The sequence below is a fragment of the Saccopteryx bilineata genome, chromosome 4 (genome assembly GCF_036850765.1).
Source record: "Saccopteryx bilineata isolate mSacBil1 chromosome 4, mSacBil1_pri_phased_curated, whole genome shotgun sequence".
NCBI lineage: Eukaryota > Metazoa > Chordata > Mammalia > Chiroptera > Emballonuridae > Saccopteryx > Saccopteryx bilineata.
This window is the reverse complement of record NC_089493.1, coordinates 292055272-292078698: the sequence shown is the minus strand read 5'-3', so window position 1 is coordinate 292078698 and position 23427 is coordinate 292055272. Positions and strand designations below refer to the sequence as shown.

At 47.5% G+C, this 23427-nt stretch overlaps 1 protein-coding gene across 1 annotated transcript; it reads left to right on the top strand.

Annotated features, from left to right (window-relative positions):
* The first annotated feature begins 12283 nt into the window (after positions 1 to 12283).
* Positions 12284 to 21724, top strand: ZNF689 (zinc finger protein 689). Its single transcript, XM_066275684.1, has 4 exons — positions 12284 to 13018; positions 13410 to 16495; positions 16695 to 16808; positions 18903 to 21724. Exons 2-4 carry the CDS (start codon positions 16291 to 16293, stop codon positions 20084 to 20086), a joined length of 1503 nt encoding a protein of 500 aa, XP_066131781.1. The 5' UTR covers positions 12284 to 13018; positions 13410 to 16290; the 3' UTR covers positions 20087 to 21724.
* The last annotated feature ends 1703 nt before the right edge of the window (positions 21725 to 23427 follow it).

Sequence of the window (23427 nt, the reverse complement as noted above, 5' to 3'; positions counted from 1 at the left end):
GCAAGTAGAAAATTTTTACAAGCCTCAGCAGTTAGGCTCAGATCTAATCTTGCTAACAGAGGCAGGCTGCGTTCTTTGTTCTTCAGCCTTTAGTTTAGAACAATGTGTACTTTTGCAAGATATTGTGCAGACGTGCTGAAACAACTGTAACCTTGTGGGTTTTGCCCTTAAATACTTCTCTCCCCCTGAGCTCGCTGCTGTTCGTTGCTTCCCTGCGTGGATTGCCAGCGGACAGATGCCAGTTAATAAAGGCTCTTCAAATTCTTAATCAATTTGTCAATTCGGGCTCTGACTCAGTTTCTCACGTGTTGCATTGCAACACCTGGTCCAAACCATCACATATTTTATTGATACAAGAGAGCCTATGCCTAGAATTCTTGGCCTGAGATGAAGGTGCCTACCCAGTCCAACATAATTCTCTCTTGCAGGATTAAATGGTCAAAGTAATGACACAGAAAAGACGGTATGTGAGAAGCAGAGTAAGAGCTGCCGTGGAAAGTGAAGACTCCCAGCTCTATAGTCAAGGACTCATCCCAGGACTACAGTGACTCTGTAATGGTCTGCTGGTCCTCAGGAACTCTGTGATGAGGCTTCTGGTGAAAGTAGGCAGTGAGAAGTGTTCCCTCCCCGTGGGTCAGGGCTGGCTGCGTAGTGCTTGATTGTTCCTGGCGGGTGTGGTGATGCTTAGTGACACTTGTCCACCTTAGTGAGTTAAGAGGCCTTCTGTAGGCTCTCACTTAATTGCTGAAAAACACTGCTGCTTCCCCAGCCCCAAAGCAAGAAAAACTTCCAGATCTGAGTTTTCATTCTCTAGGTCTCCTGAAGAACTCAACACCAAGGACAAAAGAAGTAGTCTTAAAGAAAGGGTCTCGAACTGAGAAATCTGGTAGGGGGCCTAGCCCTACACCCCTAATTGGGGTTCATCAAATTGAAGTCTCAGGGACCCTGGCCGGTTGGCTCAGCGGTAGAGTGTCGGCCTGGCGTGCGGGGGACCCGGGTTCGATTCCCGGCCAGGGCACACAGGAGAAGCGCCCGTTTGCTTCTCCACCTCCCCTTTCCTCTCTGTCTCTCCCTTCCCCTCCCGCAGCCAAGGCTCCATTGGAGCAAAGATGGCCCGGGCGCTGGGGATGGCTCCTTGGCCTCTGCCCCAGGCGCTAGAGTGGCTCTGGGGCGACAGAGCGATGCCCCCCCCCAGGGGCAGAGCATCGCCCCCTGGTGGGCAGAGCGTCGCCCCTGGTGGGCGTGCCGGGTGGATCCCGGTTGGGCGCATGCGGGAGTCTGTCTGACTGTCTCTCCCTGTTTCCAGCTTCAGAAAAATAAAAATAAATAAATAAATAAATAAATAAAATTGAAGTCTCAGGTAGACTGGTGTCTTGGTCCCTAGCCCAGGCTAGGAACTGGAAGCCTTCCGAGGTTTAAGGTCTTCCCTCTGCCCTCTTTGTGACTACCATTTCAACAACTACCTTACCCCCGAGCTGTGTCCACACTCTAGGATGTGGCTAGAGGCCCCACACTCTCCAGCAGGGCAGGTGTTGTGGCTGGAGATTGGCTGTTAGGACACATCAATGTATCATTCTTCAGAAACTCTGGGCCCCTGAGTCTTCCACCTGCTTCACTGTTCCCTGGCTTCTGTAATATGAGAACAATAAACCCTGCCATGCCTATCTCCAAATAGACTTGGAAGATCAAGATCAAGGCAGAAGACACATCTGATGCGCCTGACAAATAACTTAAGCCTCAGGCTACGGGTTAAAAAAAAAAAAGGATGATAAAAACTGCCTGTTCTTCCTCTCACAGTGTCCTGTACCTTCTGGTTCCTAAGCCGGCTGCTCTGCTCAGTGCCTTTCTCTGCAGAAGCCTCTATCTAGCCTAAGCTCCAGATCAGCCGGAGTAGGTTGGGTTAGGATGTGGCTTGAGGGTATTGAGATGAGTTTGGGTTGCTGCTCTGGTTTGCATCAACCATTCAACAAAATTTCGATGCCTCCTATATACTGTGTCCTGGGGATAGGCAGGTGCCTGTCCCTAAGAGTTTGGAGTTTATATCCCTGTCAACAAACGTGCCGTGGGCTCAGCCGATTCCCTTAGCTGTAGTCCTCTCCATCCGGAAGTACTCTGTCCAGCCTGGTGTCAGCACATTCCTGCCTGATTTAACTCCCCTGGAGGAAGACCTACCTCTGGGGGCTCTGCCGCTCTGTCAGCTACTACGAGTTGTTAGCGTTTTTATTTATCTGAGAAAGCTAGTACTGCCCATGGTCTAACTTTGTCTCTTCCCCAGTCTAGAGAGCCCCCCCTCCAGTTCCACTTTTGCATTCTTTTTTATTGTGGGGGGATGGTAATAGGCAGGGATCAGGTTTGGAGGAACTGAATGATAAAGCAATAGCGCTTATGGTGAGAATGTCAAGGAAGGGGAGAAGGTTTGAAGGACTGGAGAGAGAGTCAGGAAGAGTATAGGGAGCTGCCTATCTGCAGCTCTGCCACTGTGCCCGTTATCAGTTTATTATCTCACAGTTCTGAATTCACTCTTTTTGCCTGCTCTGTGAAAATGGATCTGGGCCCTTTATTTTTTTTAGGTAGAAATTCAATTTAATAGGGTGACATTGACCAATAAGAGTACATAGGTTTCAGGTAAACATGTTGAAAGCATTTGAACTGTTGATTGTGTTGTGTGTCCATCACCCAAAGTCAAATCATTATCTGTCACCATATATTTGTCCCTCTTGACTCCCCTCTCCCTGTAACCACTTTTATCTATGTCCACGAGTCTCAGTTGTTTTTGTTTGCTTTTTTAAGATTATATTTATTCATTTGAGAGAGGAGAGAGAGAGAGAGAGATAAAAAGAGAGAAGGGGGAGGAGCAGGAAGCATCAACTCTCATATGTGCCTTGACCAGGCAAGCCCAGAGTTTTGAACTGGCAACCTCAGTGTTCCAAGTCGACACTTTATCCACTGCGTCCCCACAGGCAAGGCCTTGTGAGTTTTGGTTTTCTATCCCACCTATATGTAAGATCATATAGGTCAGGGGTCGGGAACCTATAGCTCGTGAGCTAGATGTGGCTCTTTTGATGGCTGCACCTGGCTCGCAGACAAATCTTTAATAAAAATAATAACAACATTAAAAATATAAAACATTCTCATGTATTACAATCCATTCATTTCCTACCGCTCATGTTCATGGTTGCGGGTGGCTGGAGCCAATCACAACTGTCCTCTGGGACAACACCAAATTTTTATTGGATAATGCATAACGTACATGGGTCATTGTGATGTCAGGAAGTAAACTTCCCTTCTTTTAACCAAGTAGTCAGCTAGCTAATTGCAGAAACGCTTTTGACAAAGAAGATGGCTAAAAGAAAAAAGGATGAGGAGTATCGTACTTTTCAGCAGGAATGGACAGAGGAATTCGCCTTTGTGGAGAGAGCAGGTTCTGCAGTGTGTCTAATACGCAATGATAAAATTGCATCGATGAAATGATCAAATATAAAGCGGCACTTCGACACACGCCATACTACATTTACATCGAAATATCCAGCGGGGGACAGCAGGAAGAAAGCATGTCAAGAGCTACTGTGCAGAGTGCAAGCTAGTCAGCAGCAACTCCTTGTTTGGACCCAACAAGGTGACTGGAATTCGGCTAGCTTTGCTGGTGCTTTAGCAATTGTGAGAAACAGAAAGCCATTCACAGATGGGGAGTATGCCAAAACATTCATGCTTGATGTTGCCAATGAACTTTTTGACAACTTTTCAGATAAAGACAAGATAATCAAACGAATAAAAGACATGCCTCTGTTGGCAAGAACTGTTCACGATCGTACCATCATGAGGAAAAATCAAATTGAGGCAACAAGTGAAGGACATAAATGCAGCACCATTCTTTTCTCTCGCTTTGGATGAGTCAACAGACGTAAGCCATTTATCCCAGTTCAGTGTGATTGCAAGGTATGCTGTTGGTGACACGCTACGTGAGGAAAGCCTTGCTGTTTTGCCTATGAAAGAGACAACAAGAGGGGAGGATTTATTCAAGTCTTTCACTGAGTTCACTAAAGAAAACAATCTACCGATGGATAAACTTATTTCGGTGTGTACTGATGGTGCTCTGTGCATGATGGGGAAAAACAGAGGGTTCGTAGCGCATCTTCGTGAACATGAAAAGAGACCCATCCTAAGTTTTCACTGCATCCTACATCAGGAGGCGCTTTGTGCTCAGATGTGTGGTGAGCAGCTTGGTGAGGTGATGTCACTGGTCATTCGGGTGGTCAATTTTATTGTTGCCTGAGCTTTAAATGATCACCAGTTTAAAACACTGCTGGATGAAGTTGGGAATAATTATCCTGGTCTGCTTCTGCACAGCAATGTGCATTGGTTGTCAAGAGGGAAGGTGCTCAGCTGTTTCACTGCTTGTCTGAGCGAAATTCGGACTTTTCTTGAAATGAAAAATGTCGAGTATCCTGAGTTAGCTAACACTGAGTGGCTCTTGAAGTTCTACTATCTCATGGACATGATTAAACATCTGAACCAGCTCAATGTGAAAATGAAAGGCATTGGAAATACAGTCTTATCACTTCAACAAGCAGTGTTTGCATTTGAAAACAAGCTGGAGCCTGACCTGTGGTGGCGTAGTGGATAAAGCATCGACCTGGAATGCTGAGGTCGCCAGTTCGAGACCCTGGGCTTGCCTGGTCAAGACACATATGGGAGTTGATGCTTCCAGCTCCTCCCCCCTGTCTCTCTCTCCCTCTCTCCTCTCTAAAATGAATAAATAAAATAAAATTAAAAAAAAACAAAACAAAAACAAGCTGGAACTCTTCATCGCGGACATTAAAAGAGGTCTTTTACTACACTTTGAAAACCTGGGAGAGTTTAAAGATGCATGCACAGCAAGTGACCCTGCTCAACATCTTGATCTCCAGCAGCTAGCGGGCTTCACATCTAATCTCCTGCAGTCATTCAAAGCGCACTTTGGAGAATTCTGTGAGCACACTCGTCTTTTTAAGTTCATCACCCATCCACACAAGTGTGCAGTGGACAGCGCTGACCTGAGTTATATCCCCGGTGTCTCCGTCAGAGATTCTGAGCTACAAGCTGCTGACCTGAAGGCCTCAGACATGTGGGTGAATAAGTTCAAGTTACTGAATGAAGATTTGGAAAGACTTGCACGACAGCAAGCAGAGTTGATGAGCAAACACAAGTGGGGAGAAATGAAAAAACTTCAACCTGCCGACCAACTGATTGTCAAAACTTGGAACGCGCTTCCCGTCACATACCACACACTGCAGCGTGTGAGTGTTGCTGTACTGACCATGTTTGGCTCTACGTATGCATGTGAGCAGTCTTTCTCACATCTAAAGAAAGTTAAGAACAACCTACGATCACGCTTAATGGATGGAAGTCTCAACGCCTGCATGAAGCTTAACCTCACCACGTATCAACCAGAGTACAAAGCCATCAGCAAAACCATGCAGCACCAGAAGTCGCATTAATGGTAAGAAGTACTTTATTCATCATTGGTTAGCAACAGCATAACAATGTTATTAAAAAGAATTCAGAGCTTATTGTACTTTAAAAGTGTTGGTCTTACATAAAATGCACACATTTACTTGTATTTAGTGTTAAACATATTGTATGGCTCTCACGGAATTACATTTTAAAATATGTGGCATTCATGGCTCTCTCAACCAAAAAGGTTCCCAACCCCTGATATAGGTCTTAGCCTTTTCTGATTTACTTACTAAATGTTTTTTCTTTGCCAGCTGGAACCATTAAGTTTCGTCAGCTGGGGAGACATTGCAGAAAGAAAGGGTTTTGCTTTCTGATTTCAGTGAGCAGTGTTGGCAGGGTCCTGCAGGGCACAGTGGCCAAGAGCACCCGATGGCCTGCAGCTTCCCCTGGTATGTCGCTTGGACAAGCTTTTTTTTTTTTTTTTTTTTTTTTTTTTTTGCATTTTTCCGAAGCTGGAAACGGGGAGGCAGTCAGACAGACTCCCGCATGCGCCCGACCGGGATCCACCAGGCATGCCCACCAGGGGGCAGAGGCCACAGAGCCATCCTCAGCGCATCGGCCATCTTTGCTCCAATGGAGCCCTGGCTGCGGGCGGGGAAGAGAGAGACAGAGAGGAAGGAGAGGGGAAGGGGTGGAGAAGCAAATGGGCGCTTCTCCTGTGTGCCCTGGCCGGGAATCGAACCTGGGACTCCTGCACACCAGGCTGACGCTCTACCACTGAGCCAACCAGCCAGGTCCCCCTTCGACAGTTTTGTAGTGGAGTACCTCTAGTAAGACACCTTCCCATGAACAGTTTTCCCTGACACCATAGAGGGAATATTTCCAGCATATTATACTGGAATGGCACCCCAGTGACTTCAGTCCTCTCTCCAAAACATTCTGAATCTCGGCCCCAGGAGGCCCAAGCAGAGTCTTTTTCTTGGGTGCTATATCTCAACTGGACGAGTAGTTGCTGCTCTTTAATATCTGCTATTCCTGTATTCTTTAGAATTCTCTTACTATCTGTAGTGGGCAGAATTGTGTCCCCCTAAAAGATAGGTTCAAGTCCTAACCCCCAGTTCCTGTGACTGTGGCCTTATTTGGAAAGAGAGCCTTTTCAGATTTTATGTATGAGGTTATTGGGTTTAGAATGAGCCTTACTCTAATGACTGGTGTTCTTATAATGAAAAGGAAATTTGTACACAGACACATGGAAAGGAGAATGCCATGTGAAGACAAGCACAGATACATGCAGGAAGAATGCCATGTAGCAACAAAGGCAGATGCACCTATAAACCAAAGACTATCAGAGATTGCCAGCAACCGCCAGAAGCTGGAAGAGGCAAGGGAGGGTTCTACCAGGATCTCAGAGGGAGCATGGCCCTGCTGACGCCTTGACTTCAGATTTCTAGTCTGCAGAACTGCAAGCATATATATTTGTATGTGGCGGGGGGTGGGGTGGGGTTGTGATAGAAACAGAAAGAAAGACTGATAGAGGGACAGACAGACAGGAAGGGAGAGATGAGAAGCCTCAATTCTTTGTTGCAGCACCTTAGTTGTTCATAAATTACTTTCTCATATGTGCCTTGACCAGGGGCTACATCAGACCAAATGACCCCTTGCTCAAGCCAGCAACCTTGGGCTCAAGCAGGTGAGCCATGCTCAAACCAGATAAGCCTGCACTCCAGCGAGCAACCTCAGGGTTTTAAACCTGGGTCCTCTGTGTCTGAGTTTGAGGCTCTATCCACTGCACCACCGCCTGGTCAGGCTAAATTTGTGTTTTCTTAAGGCACCATCCAATTTGTGGTAATTATTATGGCAGCCTTAAGAAACTAATACATAATCTAATCCCACATTTTTCTAATGCTCTATTGTAGTTAATAATTCTTTTTTTTTTTTAACAGAGACAGAAAGAGAGGGATAGATAGGGACAGACAGACAGGAAGGGAGAGAGATGAAAGCAGAGAGATGAGAAGTATCAATTATCAGTTTTTTGTTGCGACACCTTAGTTGTTCATTGATTGCTTTCTCATATGTGCCTTGACTGTGGGCCTTCAGCAGACTGAGTGACCCCTTGCTCGAGCCAGCGACCTTGGGTCCAAGCTGGTGAGCTTTTGCTCAAACTAGATGAGCCCACGCTCAAGCTGACGACCTTGGGGTCTCGAACCTGGATCCTCCGCATCCCAGTCCGACACTCTATGCACTGCGCCACCGCCTGGTTAGGCTGATAATTCTTTATATTAAACTTTTCCTTGTTGAAATTACTCCATGGTTTCTCTCTCTTCTGACTGGACCCAGATTTATACCATCACAACAAAAACCTTAGCATTTCAGCATTAAATAAAATGGAATATCTAAATCTTTAAAGTCCCTACCGCACTTGCTAGGCAGATATTTCAGAAGAGGCCATTTTTGAAAGAGGCATGAAGTCTGCACTGCAGACATATTTTTTGAAAGGCATTTGAATGCTCCTGTCACACCTGTGAAAATAATAAAAAGTAAGTGCAGAAGGTGCCCACGAGGACAGCTGGCTTGACTGAAGTGGAAAAAGTTGAGCTGGACCCAGATGCCATGCTGTCCAAAGGCAAATTCTGACACCCTATGGTTTCAGGTGGAGGCCAGCTCTAGATAACACTCAGAAAGCAATTCCAGGAGAAGTTTCTGGGAGTGTCTGGTCTGATGTTATAGGCTGGGAAGGCAGAGGGACAGGGGTACTCATGGCTAGAGTGGCAATGCTGGGGCAGGGAGGCCCACGACACACGCACAGATACCTTTTGTCCAGAGACAGAGGCCTAGATGTGGATGGCAAAGGCCCCAGGTGCTCAAGAAGGCTGAGATGTCCATTTTATTTATTCAACAGTTATTGAACTCCAGTCGTGTGACAGACACAAAATACTCTGGTGAACAAGACATTAAGAGTCCTTGTTTTCACAGGGTGGGGGGGAGGGGAGGGGCACAAAGAAAACCAGTTAGGGTGACAGAAGACAATTGGACTTTGGGTGATGGGATTGCAGCATAATCAAATGTCAAAATAACCTAGAGATGTTTTCTCTGAACATATGTACCCTGATTTATCTATTTATTTTTTTTATTTATTCATTTTAGAGAGGAGAGAGAGAGAGAGAGAGAGAGAGAGAGAAGAGACAGAGAGAGAGAAGGGGGAGGACCTGGAGGCATCAACTCCCATATGTGCCTTGACCAGGCGAGCCCAGGGTTTCAAACCGGCGACCTCAGCATTTCCAGGTCGATGCTTTATCCACTGCGCCACCACAAGTCAGGCAACCCTGATTTATCAATGTCACCCCATTAAAATAAAAAAAAGAGTCCGTGTTTTCAGAGATAGACAAGTACATAGTGAGATAAATGCTAACCTCAACATATATACGGGTTCCCAAAAGAGCACATAAGCAGAGCTAGAGAGGAAGACTTCCCAGAGAAAGTGATGAATCATCTGAGAATTGAGGGAAAGGGGTGAAGAAGGGGAACTGCATAGGTCATCACAACTGCAAAACTTCAGAGGGCAGAATTCAGGAGGCTTCAAATAATTTGGCCATTGATCCAACAGAACTAATTCCTGCCTTTTATAATAAATATTTTGAATGCGACTTTTACTATTATGAAATAAGTGAATAGAGAAATAACCCATTTATAGTCCTATTTTTAAAAATCAATATAGCCTGACCAGTGATAGGGTAGTTGATAGAGCATCAGCCTGGAATGCTGAGGTCCCAGGTTCAAACCTCGAGGTTGTCGGTTTGAGTGCAGGTTCAGGGTCATCATATTGAGCATGGGTTCATTGACATGACCCCACAGTCACTGGCTTGAAGCCTAAGGTCGCTGGCTTGAGCAAGGGGTCACTGGATGGCTGGAGTCCCCTGGTCAAGGCACTTACAAGAAGAAATCAAAGAATAGTTAAAGTGAAGCAACAAGTTGATGCTTTCATCTCTCTCCTTCCTTCCTCTCTCTCTTTCTAAAAATTAATCAAAAAAATGTAATCAATATAATTCTTACTATAAGGACAAAGAATTTTATTTTAAAGTGTGTATCCAATAGTATACTGTAGATAACTTAGAATAAAAATTAAAACTACAGGTGGCACAGTGGATAGAGAATCAGACTGGGATGCAGAGGACCCAGGTTCGAGACCCCGAGGTCACCAGCTTGAGCACGGGCTCATCTGGTTTGAGCAAAATCCCACCAGCTTGAACCCAAGGTTGCTGGCTCAAGCAAGGGGTTACTCAGTCTGCTGAAGGCCCACGGTCAAGGCACATATGAGAAAGCAATCAATGAACAACTAAGGTGTTGCAATGCGCAGTGAAAAACTAATGATTGATGCTTCTCATCTCTCTCCATTCCTGTCTGTCTGTCCCTGTGTATCCCTCTCTCTGACTCACTCTCTGTCTCTGTAAAAAATAAAAAATAAATAAAAATTAAAACTACAGGCAACAATACGAATGAATTTTAAAGCAAAAGAAGCCAGACACAAAAGAGTGTACACACACTCAAACCCATACCTTGTGATTCCATTTGTATTATGTTCAAAAAGAGGCAAAACTATGATGTTAGATACTGGACTATTGCTTACCCTTGGGAAGGGTAGTTATTGGAAGGCACACGAGGAGAGCCGAGGGTACCAGAAATGTTTTGGTTTCTTGGCTTGGATACTGATCATGTGGGTGTGTTCACTTTGTGAAAATTCATTGAGCTTACACATAGAATTTGTACACTTTTGTGTATCACATTTATTTTTTTAATTTAAATAAGGTATATCTCAATATGTAAATGCCATCATGTTTAGTGAAGTGGTCATACGGAATTAGTCATATGCTTTTGCCTATATATAGGATTTTTGTGATTACAGCAGCTACAAATGCAGACTGCCACAGATGGCTTGTGTTTGGTGATTCAAATTCAAGTATGACCATCTGTGTCACGATTTTACAAAATGGCAAACAATTCTTGGTAAAATTCCAAACAATCTTGGTAAAGTTCTAATCTTCCTTCAGTTTATACAGGTGTCTGTCTTTCTGGGAAAGTCAGGATTAAAGCTTAAAACTGGATTTACAAGGATGTGTTCATGTATAAAATGAATTTACGTTCTGCACTCAAATATCCGTTTTCACCTCCATGAATGTCCATGGGGCATTGTAGAAATGGGGGAGGACAAGGAACAATTTTTCTTTTTACTTTTTTTCAATTTATCAATTAGTTCAGTGGACCCCAACCTTTTTTGGGCCATGGACCGGTTTAATGTCAGAAAATATTTTCATGGACCGGCCTTTAGGGTGGGATGGATAAATGTATCACGTGACCAAGACAAGCGTCAAGAGTGAGTCTTAGATGTAACAGAGGGAATCTGGTCATTTTTTAAAAATAAAACATCATTAAGACAAATATAAATAAAACGGAAATAATGTAAGTTATTTATTCTTTCTCTGCGGACTGGTACCAAATGGCCCACGGACTGGTACCGGTCTGTGGCCCGGGGGTTGGGGACCACTGAATTAGTTGACATACAGCATAGTGGTCAAATATCCATATAACTTATAAAGTGATTTCTCAGATAAGCCTAGTTCCCACCTGACATCATACATAGTTATTACAATATTGTTGACTGTATTCCCTATGCTGTGCTTTTAACATCCCCATGACTATTTTGTAACTGCTAATTTGTACTTTGTGATCCCCTCACTGTTAGCACCCAGCCTCCCAACCCTTACCCCCTACATTCTGGCAACTATCAGTTTGCTTTCTGTATCTATGAGTCTGTTTCTGTTTCGTTTACTTCTTTTGTTTTTTATATTCCACATATAAGTGAAATCATATGGTATTTGCCTTTCTCTCTCTGACTTATTTCACTTAGCATATATGCACTAGGTCCATCCATTTTGTCCCAAATGGTAAGACTTTATTCTTCTTTTTATGGCTGTGTAGTATTCCACTCTATGTGTGACCACTTCTTCATCTCGTCATCTATCGATGGACACTTAAGATTGCTTCCATATCTTGGCTATTGTACGTAATGCTGCAATAAACATAAGGGTGCGTATATCTTTTTTTATTATTATTCAGTGAGAGGAGGCAAGGCAGAGAGACAGACTCCTACATGTGCACGATCAGATGCACCTGGAAAGCCCACCAGGCGGCAATGCTCTGTCCATCTGGGGCGTTGCTCCCTTGCTCAGCAAACGAGCTCTTCTTAGCGCCTGAGGCAGAGGCTATGGAGCTATCCTCAGCAGGAGGAGCAGGGGACAGACAACTCACTCCAATTGAGCAATGGCTGCGGGAGGGGAAGAGAGAGAGAGAGAAGCAATAGGGGGAGTGTGGGGAAGCAGATGGGTGCTTCTCCTGTGCGTCCTGACCAGGAATGGAACACACCAGGCCAACGCTCTACCACTGAGCCAACCGGCCAGGGCCAATTTTCTTATCCTTAAATGGGGACCGCACTGCCTACACTCACATGGACCGTTGCTCAGAGTTAGAGGATTCCATAATGTAGAAATTTCATAAATGTACTCAGCTTCCCAGAATTGGCTTCTCTCAGGACAGGAACCCAGTTCATTTTGCAGCCAGGACGTACTCGCAGAGGCCTTGTGGATCCGCGGAACAGAAGGAGCCAAGGTAAAATCGCAGATGACGCTGAATAAACTGGGATTATTACCTTTAGTCCCCTCGGTAAGCTTTATCCTGCAGGTCAGAACCCAGCCTCCTGTCAAGCGTTACCTAGCAACAGCGTCCCAAGAGGCCAATCAGCGCAGACATAGTTATTTTAGTGATGGGAGCAATCCGATCACCTGGCGCTGTCAGAAGCCATGTCCTCAGGCCAGTCGCCGCAAGCACCACCTGAGGGGTCAGGAATTGTGAGACCAGGAGCTGGGATTTGGAGCTGACTCTTATTTGGTAAGATGAACTGAAGGAAAAGAATGACAAGCTTCCAAATGCATCTGAATGATGAATCGTGAAGGCGAGTCGAAACCATAGTCTCTTAGGGCATTTTCCGGTACCGTTGTTCTACTCTGAGCGTCAGAGTGACCCAGGACGCGACGCCGTGATTCCTCTGTTCTGGCCGCAGCTTGGTTCCACGCGGAGCCAGGTCCAGGCAGGCTCAGGCGCCGATCCAGCGGAGTAGTGTCTCCTCAGCCCGGAAGAAACAGAGGCCGTGGAGGTGTAATATCCGAGACCTGGGGACTGAAAGAGAACAAAGCGCCGCCCCGGGCCCGCGCCCCATCGGGAGTCCAGAGCTTGGACCTGAGTCGAGGAGGAAGGGGCTGTGTATCTCTTCCTGGGGAGTGGCGAAAACTAAGGCGCAGAAGGCCTGTAGAGGGATTTGATGTCAGAGACCGAAGGCCACCTGGGGGCGCTCGGTGAAGCCTTTTAGGGCTCCTCGCGCCGCCTGTTTGGCTCATTCATTCACTCATTTATTTATTCATTCATTCATTCACAACCTACTCAAACCAATTCTTGGGCGAGAGCTGCAGACGCTGAGACTACCCACAGAGCGCAAAATGCCTAGAGGGATGGGGAAAGAAGAAACTAAATGGAGGTATCAGGCTGAGGCTTGGGGAAGGACTGTCACAGAAAGTCTCCTGGAAGCCTTGAGGGTCTGGGTATATTTTGGAGTTGTGTGTGTGTGTGTGTGTGTGTGTGTGAGTGTGCGCGCGCGTGTGTGTGTATGCATGTGCACACGCACGCTAATAATTTACCATAACCATCTTTCCATCTCTACAACTACAGCATAGTTATTTTAACAGCTTTATTGAGATGTTATTCACAAACTATATAATTCACCCATTTTAAGTGTACAATTAAATATTCTTAGTATATTTAGTTATGAAGTCATTACTACAATCAATTCTAGCATATTTTCATCTTGTGATAAGGTGCCAAGGAATTGCAAAAATTGTTAAATTAGTATTTTTATTTTTTTTACAGAGACAGAGAGAGTCAGAGAGAGGGATAAACAGACAGGAACAGAGAGATGAGAAGCATCAATTATTAGTTTTTCGCTGTGACACCTTAGTTGTTCATTGATTGCCTTCTCATATGTGCCTTGACCACGGGCCTTCAGCAGACCGAGTAACCCCTTGCTCAAGCCAGAGACCTTGGGTCCAAGCTGGTGAGCTTTTGCTCAAACCAGATGAGCCCACACTCAAGCTGGCAACCTTGGGGTCTCAAAACTGGGTCCTCTGCATCTCAGTCTGATGCTCTATCCACTGTGCCACTGCCTGGTCAGGCTAAATTAGTATTTTAAAAAGGAAAACTCAGTTCCCTTTATCCCTCTTTTCTGTAGAGAATGAAAAGAGAAGAATGCAGGAGCTTCCTGGCTTACAAGGACAACTGGGTCACCTAGTCATAGTTTAGCTGATTCCTAGAATTCTCTGAAAGGCTGCCTGGGGCCACTTGCCACACAGAGCAAAGAATATAGAACTTATCTGAAAACCTTAGAAAACAATGTTTATGTACCTTAATCAAGAATTCCTATACTCGGACTCACTCTCCCATCCCAAAATTATAAGAGTAATTTATACCTCTGGACAAAGAGATCACAAGCCCCTCCTTACCCACCCCAACCAGTATAAAAAAGCGGGCCCAGAACTGTATGAGGCCCTACATGATTTGGGACTGTGCCCTGTGTAGCTAGCTGGCTAATTAACAAACTCTTCAAAATTTCTTCTGTAACCTGCCTTGGTGTCTCTATGTAACTCGCGGGTTAAAGTACACTACTTTACAACAATCTCCCCAGAAAGAAACCCTTTAGCCATCACTCCCTCATTCTCCCCTCCTCCAGCCCTGGCAACCACTAACCTACTTTCTATCTCTCTAGATTTGCCTATTTTGGATATTTCATATAAGTGGAATAAAAAAATATGTGGTCTTTTGAATATGGCTCCTTTCATTTAATGTAGTATTTTAAAATAGGGTAGCAGGAATCATTTTAAAATATTTTCAATAGATTTCATTTTTAGAGTATTTTAGGGTTGGCAGTAAACATGAGCTAAAAGTACAGAAAGTTCCCTGTGCCTTAACACATACACAGCCTCCTCCACTACCAACATCAGTCCACAAACCTACGTTAAAACAGTATTATTACCCCAAATCCATAGTGTTCATTAGAGTTCTCTTTTGGTGGTGTACATTCCATGAGAGGCTTTTTTTTTTTTTTTTTTTTTTTTTTTTGCGTGAGAGAGACAGAGAGGAACAGATAGGACAGACAGGAAGAGAGATGAGAAGCATCAATTCTTCGTTGCAGTACCCCAGTTGTTCATTGATTGCTTTCTCATATGTGCCCCAACAGAGGGGGCTACAGAAGACTGAGTGACCCCTTACTCAAGCCAGCTACCTTGGGCTCAAGCTGGTGAGCCTTGCTCAAACCAGATGAGCCAGCGCTCAAGCTGGCGACCTCGGGGTTTTGAACCTGGGTCCTTCACATCCCAGTCCGACGCTCTATCCACTGCGCCACCACCTGGTCACGCTCCATGAGTTTTGACAAATGTTTAAAGACATGTATACACTATCACAGTATCCATCATCATATACAATACCCTAAAAATCCAGTTTCCACCTACTCTCTTATCCCCAACCTCTGGCAATCACTGATCTTTTCACTGTCTCCATGGTTTTGCCTTTTCTAGAATGTCATATGGTAAGAATCATATAGTATGTAGGCTTTATTTTTCTTTCTTTCTTTTTTAGAGAGAGAAAGGAAGAGAGATGAGAAGCACCAACTTCTTGTTGTGTCACTTTAATTGTTCATTGTTTGCTCATTGTACGTGCCTTGGATGGGCAAGCCCAGGGTTTGGAACCTGCGACCTCAGTATTCAAGGGCAAGGCCAGGGTTTGGAACCTGCGACCTCAGTATTTGTCGTTTGAGTTACCAAGCAAATTAAGATAGTGGGAGGGAAGAGTGCCCAGTTCAGTGGCTTAAAGACAGACCGTCAGCCTCACGTTTAAATCTGTCGCTCTTACTAGCAGTATCCCTCCAAGATCTTTTGTCATTAGTGGAACTGGGATGATAGCCATCACCTCAGACAGTGGTGGCAAAGAATAAATTAAGATAGAATGTGTAACATGTCAGGGACGGTGCCTGCAGAGAGTTAATGCTAACGTTAATTCCCTTCCCAAACGAGCAACAAGGAACTTCCCCATTATCCAAAGCGAAGGCTACGCTTGAGAAAGTCACGTGAGGGAACCCAGTGGCATCTCAGCCTGGGTTGGCCGCAGTGCCACCCACGCTCAAATCCGTCCCTCCCTCAGGTAGGCAGAGCCTGCTCTAAAACCGGGGCCGACTACTAATCCCAGGCCACGTCGCGGCTTCCCGCCGCACACTCAGTCACCCGACATCAGGGAGCCAGCTTCCTGCCCTTACGTTTCCGTTGGCTTCGTTCAAACAGGCCGCTTCCGCTAGTACCCAATCAGAACGCCCAATCTTCGGCCGCCGCCCAATGAGCGCGTAGAATGGGAGGAAAAAGGGCGTGAAGCCCAATCGCAGCGCCATTACACTTGAGGGCAAAGAGGGTAGGAAGCCGGCATGGCGCTCTGGTCAATAAAATCGATAGCTGGAAGCAGCCCGTGTTCCAGGCAAAGGCGGCGCAGTAGTAGCGCCGCCATTTTCCCCGAAGGCATCTTCCGGTGCCTTTCCCCCAAGTTCGTGCAGGAGTTTCCTGAATAACAGCGAGAGGTTTCCGTTATACCCGCAGGCAGCTGATCCCGATTCCCTCCTGCCCTGCCCTGGGCAACTCAGTCTCGGTCCCGCGGGGGCTCCCAGATCCCGGGGTCCGAGGCCGGCAAGGTCGTGGCGCCGGCTTCTCGGGTCCAATGGCACCGCCTTCGGCTCCGCTGACCGCACGGGGACCAGGAGAGGCCAGACCTGCCAGGAGAAGGGGAAGGAAGCCAAGGGCGGTGAAGTTCGCGGACGTGGCCGTGTACTTCTCCCCCGACGAGTGGGGGTGTCTGCGGCCCGCGCAGAGGGCCCTGTACCGGGACGTGATGCGGGAGACCTACGGCCACCTGGGCGCGCTCGGTGAGGTCCGGCCCAGTCTGCTTCCGCGGGGCTGGAGGGACGGAGGAGCTTGGCGATTGGGGGGTAGAGTGTCCAGGGTCCTGGCCTGCGAGGAGGTTGTGTCAAGGAAGGTGGATGGGGGCTGTGCAGCAGATGTCACCGGGTCAGTATTTACCCAGAGTTATGTATGCGCTGGACCTCTGACGTTCTCCTTCCCCAGGGTGCGCAGGTCCCAAACCAGCCCTCATCTCCTGGTTGGAAAGAAATACCGACGATTGGGAACCAGCTGCCCTGGATCCACAGGAGTGCCCAAGGGGGTTAACAGTCCAAAGAAGTGAGTGGAAAAAATGCCCTTGGAGGGCCTGCTGTTTCTAATGACTCAGTCCAGAGTTATGGTGGCTAGGGGTGTTCTTAACTAATTTGTGGTGCTCCATTTTCTGAGTTCATTTTCATAATCTCAGGGTACTTTTTATGGTGTTGTTCGGTGGGTCCACCCCACAGAGATTCGCACATCAGTTTGCAAACCAATCACCTGCAGTTCTCTCCTGTATGAATGAAACTGAGTCTTTAAAAGAAGCTACACCCTCCAGCCTCCTCCCCAGGATTCCTATGCCAGCCTCTGATTGAGAGAGCCTCTACCTCCCCGAGTTTTCTGTGTTTTGGTTGGAAGGGACCTCCTGGAGAACAGCTGTCTGGGTTGCAGCGGCCTCTTTCTGCCCTTCTGGCAGGACCCAGATCAGTGCAGGACATACTGCACTTTCCTCAGGATCAAGCAAGGCTCTGATTAATGCCATTCAGGAGGAAGGGCCCCACCAGATCCACCCACAGAACCAGATGGAACTGTCTGGGCTGGAGTTTCTTAAAGAAGGGTTTGTGTGTTTGTTTAATTTATTGATTTGAGAGAGAGAGAGAAACATGGGTTTGTTGTTCCGTTTATGCATTCATTGGTTGATTCTTGTTTGTGCCTGGTTCTGGGATGAAACCTGCAACCTTGTTGTTTCCCCAGTGAAGTTCTAACTAACTGAGCTACCTATCCAGGGCCTGGACTGGACTTTCTATGCCAGTCTCTAAAACCAGGATTTTCTTTCTAAGATTTTGATCTGACCATGACATTTCCTTGCTTAAAACCATTCAGTTTTTGCCAAGGTGGGTTGTTAGATGGCCTTCAGTTATATCTAGTCACTTGGGGAACTTGGCAAAAATAGATTCTTGGACTCTATCCCAGAACAATTTTATTTCTTTTATTTTTTAAGTGAGCGACAAACATACAGGCAGGGCAAGAGACGAGAGGCATCAACTCGTTATTGGGCACTTTAGTTGTTCATTGATTGCTTCTCCCCCTCCCCCCCCTTTAAGTGGAGGGGGGGGGGTATAAAGACTCCTGCATGCGCCCAGACCAGGATCCACCCAGACCTCTGTCTGGGGCTGATGCTTGAATCAACTGAGCCATCCTCAGCGCCTGAGGCTGACGCTTAAACCAGTCCAGCTACTGGCTTCAAGAGGGGAAGAGAAGTAGATGGGTGTTTCTCATGTGTGTCCTGACTGGGAATAGAACCCAGGATGTCCGCATGCTGTCTATCCACTGAGCTAACTGGCCAGGGCCCATTGATTGCTTTTTTTTACATGCCTTGACTGGGGACCCCAGCCAAGTCAGTTACCCCTCCTTGCAAGAAAGTGACCTTGGGCTTCAAGCTGTCTTTGGGCTTAAGCCAGCGATGATGGGGTCATGTCAGTGATCCTACACTCAAGCCGAATGAGATTGCATTTAGGCTGGCAACCTTGGGGTTTCAAACCTGGGACCTCAGTGTCCCAGGTCGCCGCTGTATCCATTGTGCCACCACCTGTTAGGACTGTCTTAAGTTCACAGTTAGGGTGGTTTATTTACTCTTATAGCTGTCTAGGAATTTGTGTGTTTTAATAGCCCCAGTTGATTTTAATGTATATTTAGGGTTGAGAACCATTGGGTAAAATATGGGCCAAGGTCCCCTTACAGCAGTGGTTGTCAGTGTGGCCCTCAGACCAGTAGCAGCATCACTGCTGATGTTAAAAATGCCGATTCGTAGGGCCCAACGGTCTGTTTCAATAAGCTCTCCAAGTGATTCTGATCACAATAAAATTTGAGAGCCATTGTTTTAGAGGGCCCTATGACCTGTCACTGCCAGCTCATACCTGGTTTCCACCTCTGTCTTACACTGACTTCTTCAGAAACTTTTAATTTTTAAAGTCAGCTTGACCTCCAAGAAGCCTTCTCCAAGCTGGGCCAGGGGCTCCTGTAACTCCCCTCACACTTAGAACAGTGTCACACTGGGTTGTCTGTTTCACTGATTCTCCTTGAAGACTGGCTGAGTTTGTCTTACAACTTGAAACACTGTTTGGCAAGAGTGGGAACCCAGTATTTGTTAAATGAATTTCTCCTGTGTCCCTGTAGAAACCAGAACCAGAAAGAAGACTGGAGAGAAGGAAGTATTCCCGCCTAAGGAGGCACCCCGAAAGGGGAAGAGAGGGCGGAGGCCCAGCAGGCCACGACTGATTCCCAGACAGACATCTGGGGGTCCCATCTGCCCTGACTGTGGTTGTATCTTTCCCGATCACCCAGCCCTGAAAAGCCACAAGTGTGCCCAGAATCTCAAAAAGCCTTACCCGTGCCCAGACTGTGGACGCCGCTTTTCCTACCCATCCCTCTTGGTCAGTCACCGGCGGGCACACTCTGGTGAATGTCCCTACGTTTGTGACCAATGTGGCAAACGTTTCTCCCAGCGTAAGAACCTCTCCCAGCACCAGGTTATCCATACAGGTGAGAAGCCCTACCATTGCCCGGACTGCGGCCGCTGCTTCCGTAGGAGCCGGTCCTTGGCCAATCACCGGACCACACATACAGGCGAAAAGCCCCATCAGTGCCCCAGCTGTGGGCGGCGCTTTGCCTACCCATCCCTGCTTGCCATCCACCAGCGCACACACACGGGGGAGAAGCCCTACACCTGCCTCGAATGCAGCCGCCGCTTCCGTCAGCGCACGGCCCTTGTCATCCACCAGCGCATCCACACGGGCGAGAAGCCCTACCCATGCCCAGACTGCGAGCGCCGCTTCTCCTCGTCCTCGCGCCTGGTGAGCCACCGGCGAGTCCACTCAGGGGAGCGGCCCTACGCCTGTGAGCACTGCGAGGCTCGCTTCTCCCAGCGCAGCACGCTGCTCCAGCACCAGCTCCTGCACACGGGGGAGAAGCCCTACCCCTGCCCGGACTGCGGCCGTGCCTTCCGTCGGAGCGGCTCCCTGGCCATCCATCGCAGCACGCACACGGAGGAGAAGCTGCATGCGTGCGAGGACTGTGGCCGCCGCTTTGCCTACCCCTCCCTCCTGGCCAGTCACCGGCGGGTCCATTCTGGGGAGCGGCCCTATGCTTGCGACCTGTGCTCCAAGCGCTTCGCCCAGTGGAGCCACCTGGCCCAGCACCAGCTCCTGCACACAGGGGAGAAGCCTTTCCCCTGCCTGCAGTGTGGCCGCTGCTTTCGCCAGAGGTGGTCTCTGGCTGTCCACAAGTGTAGCCCCAGGGTCCAAAACCGCAGCCCGAGATCTGCGACAGAGGGGCCCAGTCAGAAGGGCACAGCTCTTTAGAACGGCAAGGACTGTCTTAAGTTCACTTCATTCCATGGAGGGGCCCATAGAGGGGAAAGAGAAGCCCCGGGCAGATGCAGAACCAAAACCCAGGTCTCCTGCTACACAGACCTGAGCTTCAGTGTTTATCAAACTGGCTGCTTTCCTCTGTCTAGAACAGAGTCTCACTAGGAGGGGTGACATCATTTGGTTAAAGCTTAACAGGCTACCCTGTCCTAAAAGGATTTCTGTGTGCAGCCAGCGGGGTAAAAGTTCACGTTTTAGGGGCTGTCTGCCTTACTGATTTGCATGGCGGGATCCCGTCCCCTGGCATGCAGTCAGGATGGTCCCCTACACTGCTTCCTCCACACCAGGGGAAACCTGGTGCAGCCCCCTTTTTACAACACTCCTGCCAAGTGGTGTCCTACCCTTGCTTTAAAACCTCCCACGACAGGGAGCTCACTACCTCACAAGGCAGGTCATGTCATCGTGGGATAGCTGTGATCTTTAGAAGGTGGTTAAGTGCCACATTCTCCTTCCCTTGCCCAGAATGTGTTTAACACTTTTTCTACATGGCAGCCTTTCAGATAACTTAATCACAACTACTTTGGCCCCCATGTTTTCAGGTTAAACAGCATTAATTCGGTTAATCATTCCTTAAAGGTAAGGTTTCAGTTCCCAGATGTGAGCGCCAAAGAGGTGCTGGTTTTTCAATGTTCCTTTTAAAGGGTCATACAAAAATAAGACAGCATCACACTGTGTACTGTATTCCTCCTTGGTCCGTACTTGTTCTGACAGTTCTAGGTTGCACTGGACTTGGGACGAGTAGCAGAACTGTAGCAGAGGGTTCTTGGGTTGCAGACACCCAATTACCTAAGGTTTTGTTTGTTTTTTAGCCACATGCTGGGAAGCTGAGTCTTCTGCACTCTGGGCAGTTGGTTCTGGTAGGGTCTGGGATTTAAGTCAGTGAACTTTGGGAAAAGATCGATCTTAAGGAAAAGCGAGTTACGGGCTATCAGCAAGAAGTGAAAACCGGACTGGTTTGTACTTTGGTGGATTTGGGTTGGTTCCTGGCAGCCAATGGCTGGAAAGTCCTATGTCCCACGTCAGCACAGAACCTTCCATGAGTCAAAATTTATTTACATAAAATGAAGTGACGTCATGCAAGGAGGGTAGAAAGTTAGGTCATTGCATACAAAGGAGAAAGAGTATACAGTAACCAAGTTGTGTTCCTGCCTGCCCTTACGTGAGCTCCAGAGGCAGCAATGTGTCCTAGTGTTCGATATGCCTCCGCGGCACCACCCACCAAGTAGGCAGGGGCTCAGTACAGCCTGGCTGAGTCGAATGCACAGGCCTACCGCTCTGCCTTGGGGAGATGCACCCAGTTAGAATTTCCAAACCTGACTCGTCTCATTCCAGCAGCTGGAAGGGGTCATCCTAGTCCTGCTGCTTCCGTTCAAGGTCCTGATCTCAACCGCAGAGTGGGGAGCAGCTGGGGACACAGCTTTTGTAATTACCTCTGTTCTGGTGTTTAGCAAGTTGCATTGTGACTGTTTTTCCTTGGATGATGAGCTACCCAAGGGAGGGGTCACACCAGATTGGGTCTCATTAAAATGTCTGTGGAATGAATTTTGTTCCTTGTGGAATTACTATTTGTAAAATACAAGTCTAGTTCCTGAACCAAGCAGAAATGTTTATAGTTGATGGTGACCTGCCCTACCCGAGCAGAAATCTGTTACATGTCTGCCTAGCCCCATTTTAGACTTGGCTCTTTTCCCTACTTCTATCGCCCAGGCCACCTAACTACTTCATTACATAGAAATTTATCACTTTCTTTGGGCCTGATTGTGACTCATTCAAACCTGGGAGCTGTTGGTGGCCAAGCTCCACCATGTGGTCTACAGATGGCAGAGATGAGAGACAACTTCCTGGGAGGTGTTTCCTACAGGGCTTCAGTCCCAGGGTCAGTTGATGACCAACGATCCTTCCAGTAAGTTCCCCCCTGCTTCAGGTAGTGTAAACTGAGCTTCTGTTACTTTCAACAAAAGATGAACTAATATACAGCCCCAATATGGTTTAACCTCCCCTCTGCCTTTATGCCTATAAATGAGCTATGAAAAAAGATTTATTTATTTATTTTTACAGAGACAGAGCGAGAGTCAGGGAGAAAGATAGATAGGGACAGACAGGAACGGAGAGAGATGAGAAGCATCAATCATCAGTTTTTCGTTGAGACACTTTAGGTATTCATTGATTGCTTTCTCATATGTGCCTTGACTGTGGGCCTTCAGCAGACCGAGTAACCCCTTGCTCGAGCCAGTGACCTTGGGTCCAAGCTGGTGAGCTTTTGCTCAAACCAGATGAGCCTGCGTTCAAGTTGGCAACCTCGGGGTCTTGAACCTGGGTCCTCTGCATCCAATCCGATGCTCTATCTACTGCGCCACCGCATGGTCAGGCTGGATCTAAATTGATTCTAATTATTATTTTTTGAGAGAGAGAGATTGAGAAGAACATCGAGCTGCTCCTGTATGTGCCCTGACCGGAGAACTGAACTGGCAACCTCCATGCTCCAGGATTACATTCCAGGGCTATTCATCCAGGGCTTAAGTTACTGATTTTTACAGAGAGAGAGGGGAGTGGGAAGGGAAGCATTTGTTGTTCCACTCAGTCCTGCATTTCTTGGTAGCTTCCTGTTTGTGCCCTGATGGGGACTGATCTCCAACCGTGTTTCAGAACGATGCTTTTAACCAACTGAGCTAATAGGCCAGGGCTCATTCTAATTCTTGAAGATCAGGTGTGAGCAGAAAAGGGCTAACTCAACAGGCCGAGGGTACTCTCTCCCTATACATTAAAAAAGTTTGCCTTAGAATCAGCTCCACTTTTATCAGAGAAGAAGCAAACAAAAACTGTAGAAGGGCTGTCTGATCTATCCAGCTGGACACTAGCCACTGCCACCAAATTCTACGATTATTTTCCCCTTTTGGGAGAAAAAATTTCTAGCCAGATATTTTTCTAAGAAATAGCCCAATCAAGCCCTGGCCGGTTGGCTCAGCGGTAGAGCATCGGCCTAGCGTGCGGAGGACCCGGGTTCGATTCCCGGCCAGGGCACACAGGAGAAGCGCCCATTTGCTTCTCCACCCCTCCACCGCGCTTTCCTCTCTGTCTCTATCTTCCCCTCCCGCAGCCAAGGCTCCATTGGAGCAAAGATGGCCCGGGCGCTGGGGATGGCTCTGGCCTCTGCCTCAGGCGCTAGAGTGGCTCTGGTCGCAACATGGCGACCAGGATGGGCAGAGCATCGCCCCCTGGTGGGCAGAGCGTAGCCCCATGGTGGGCGTGCCAGGTGGATCCCGGTTGGGCGCATG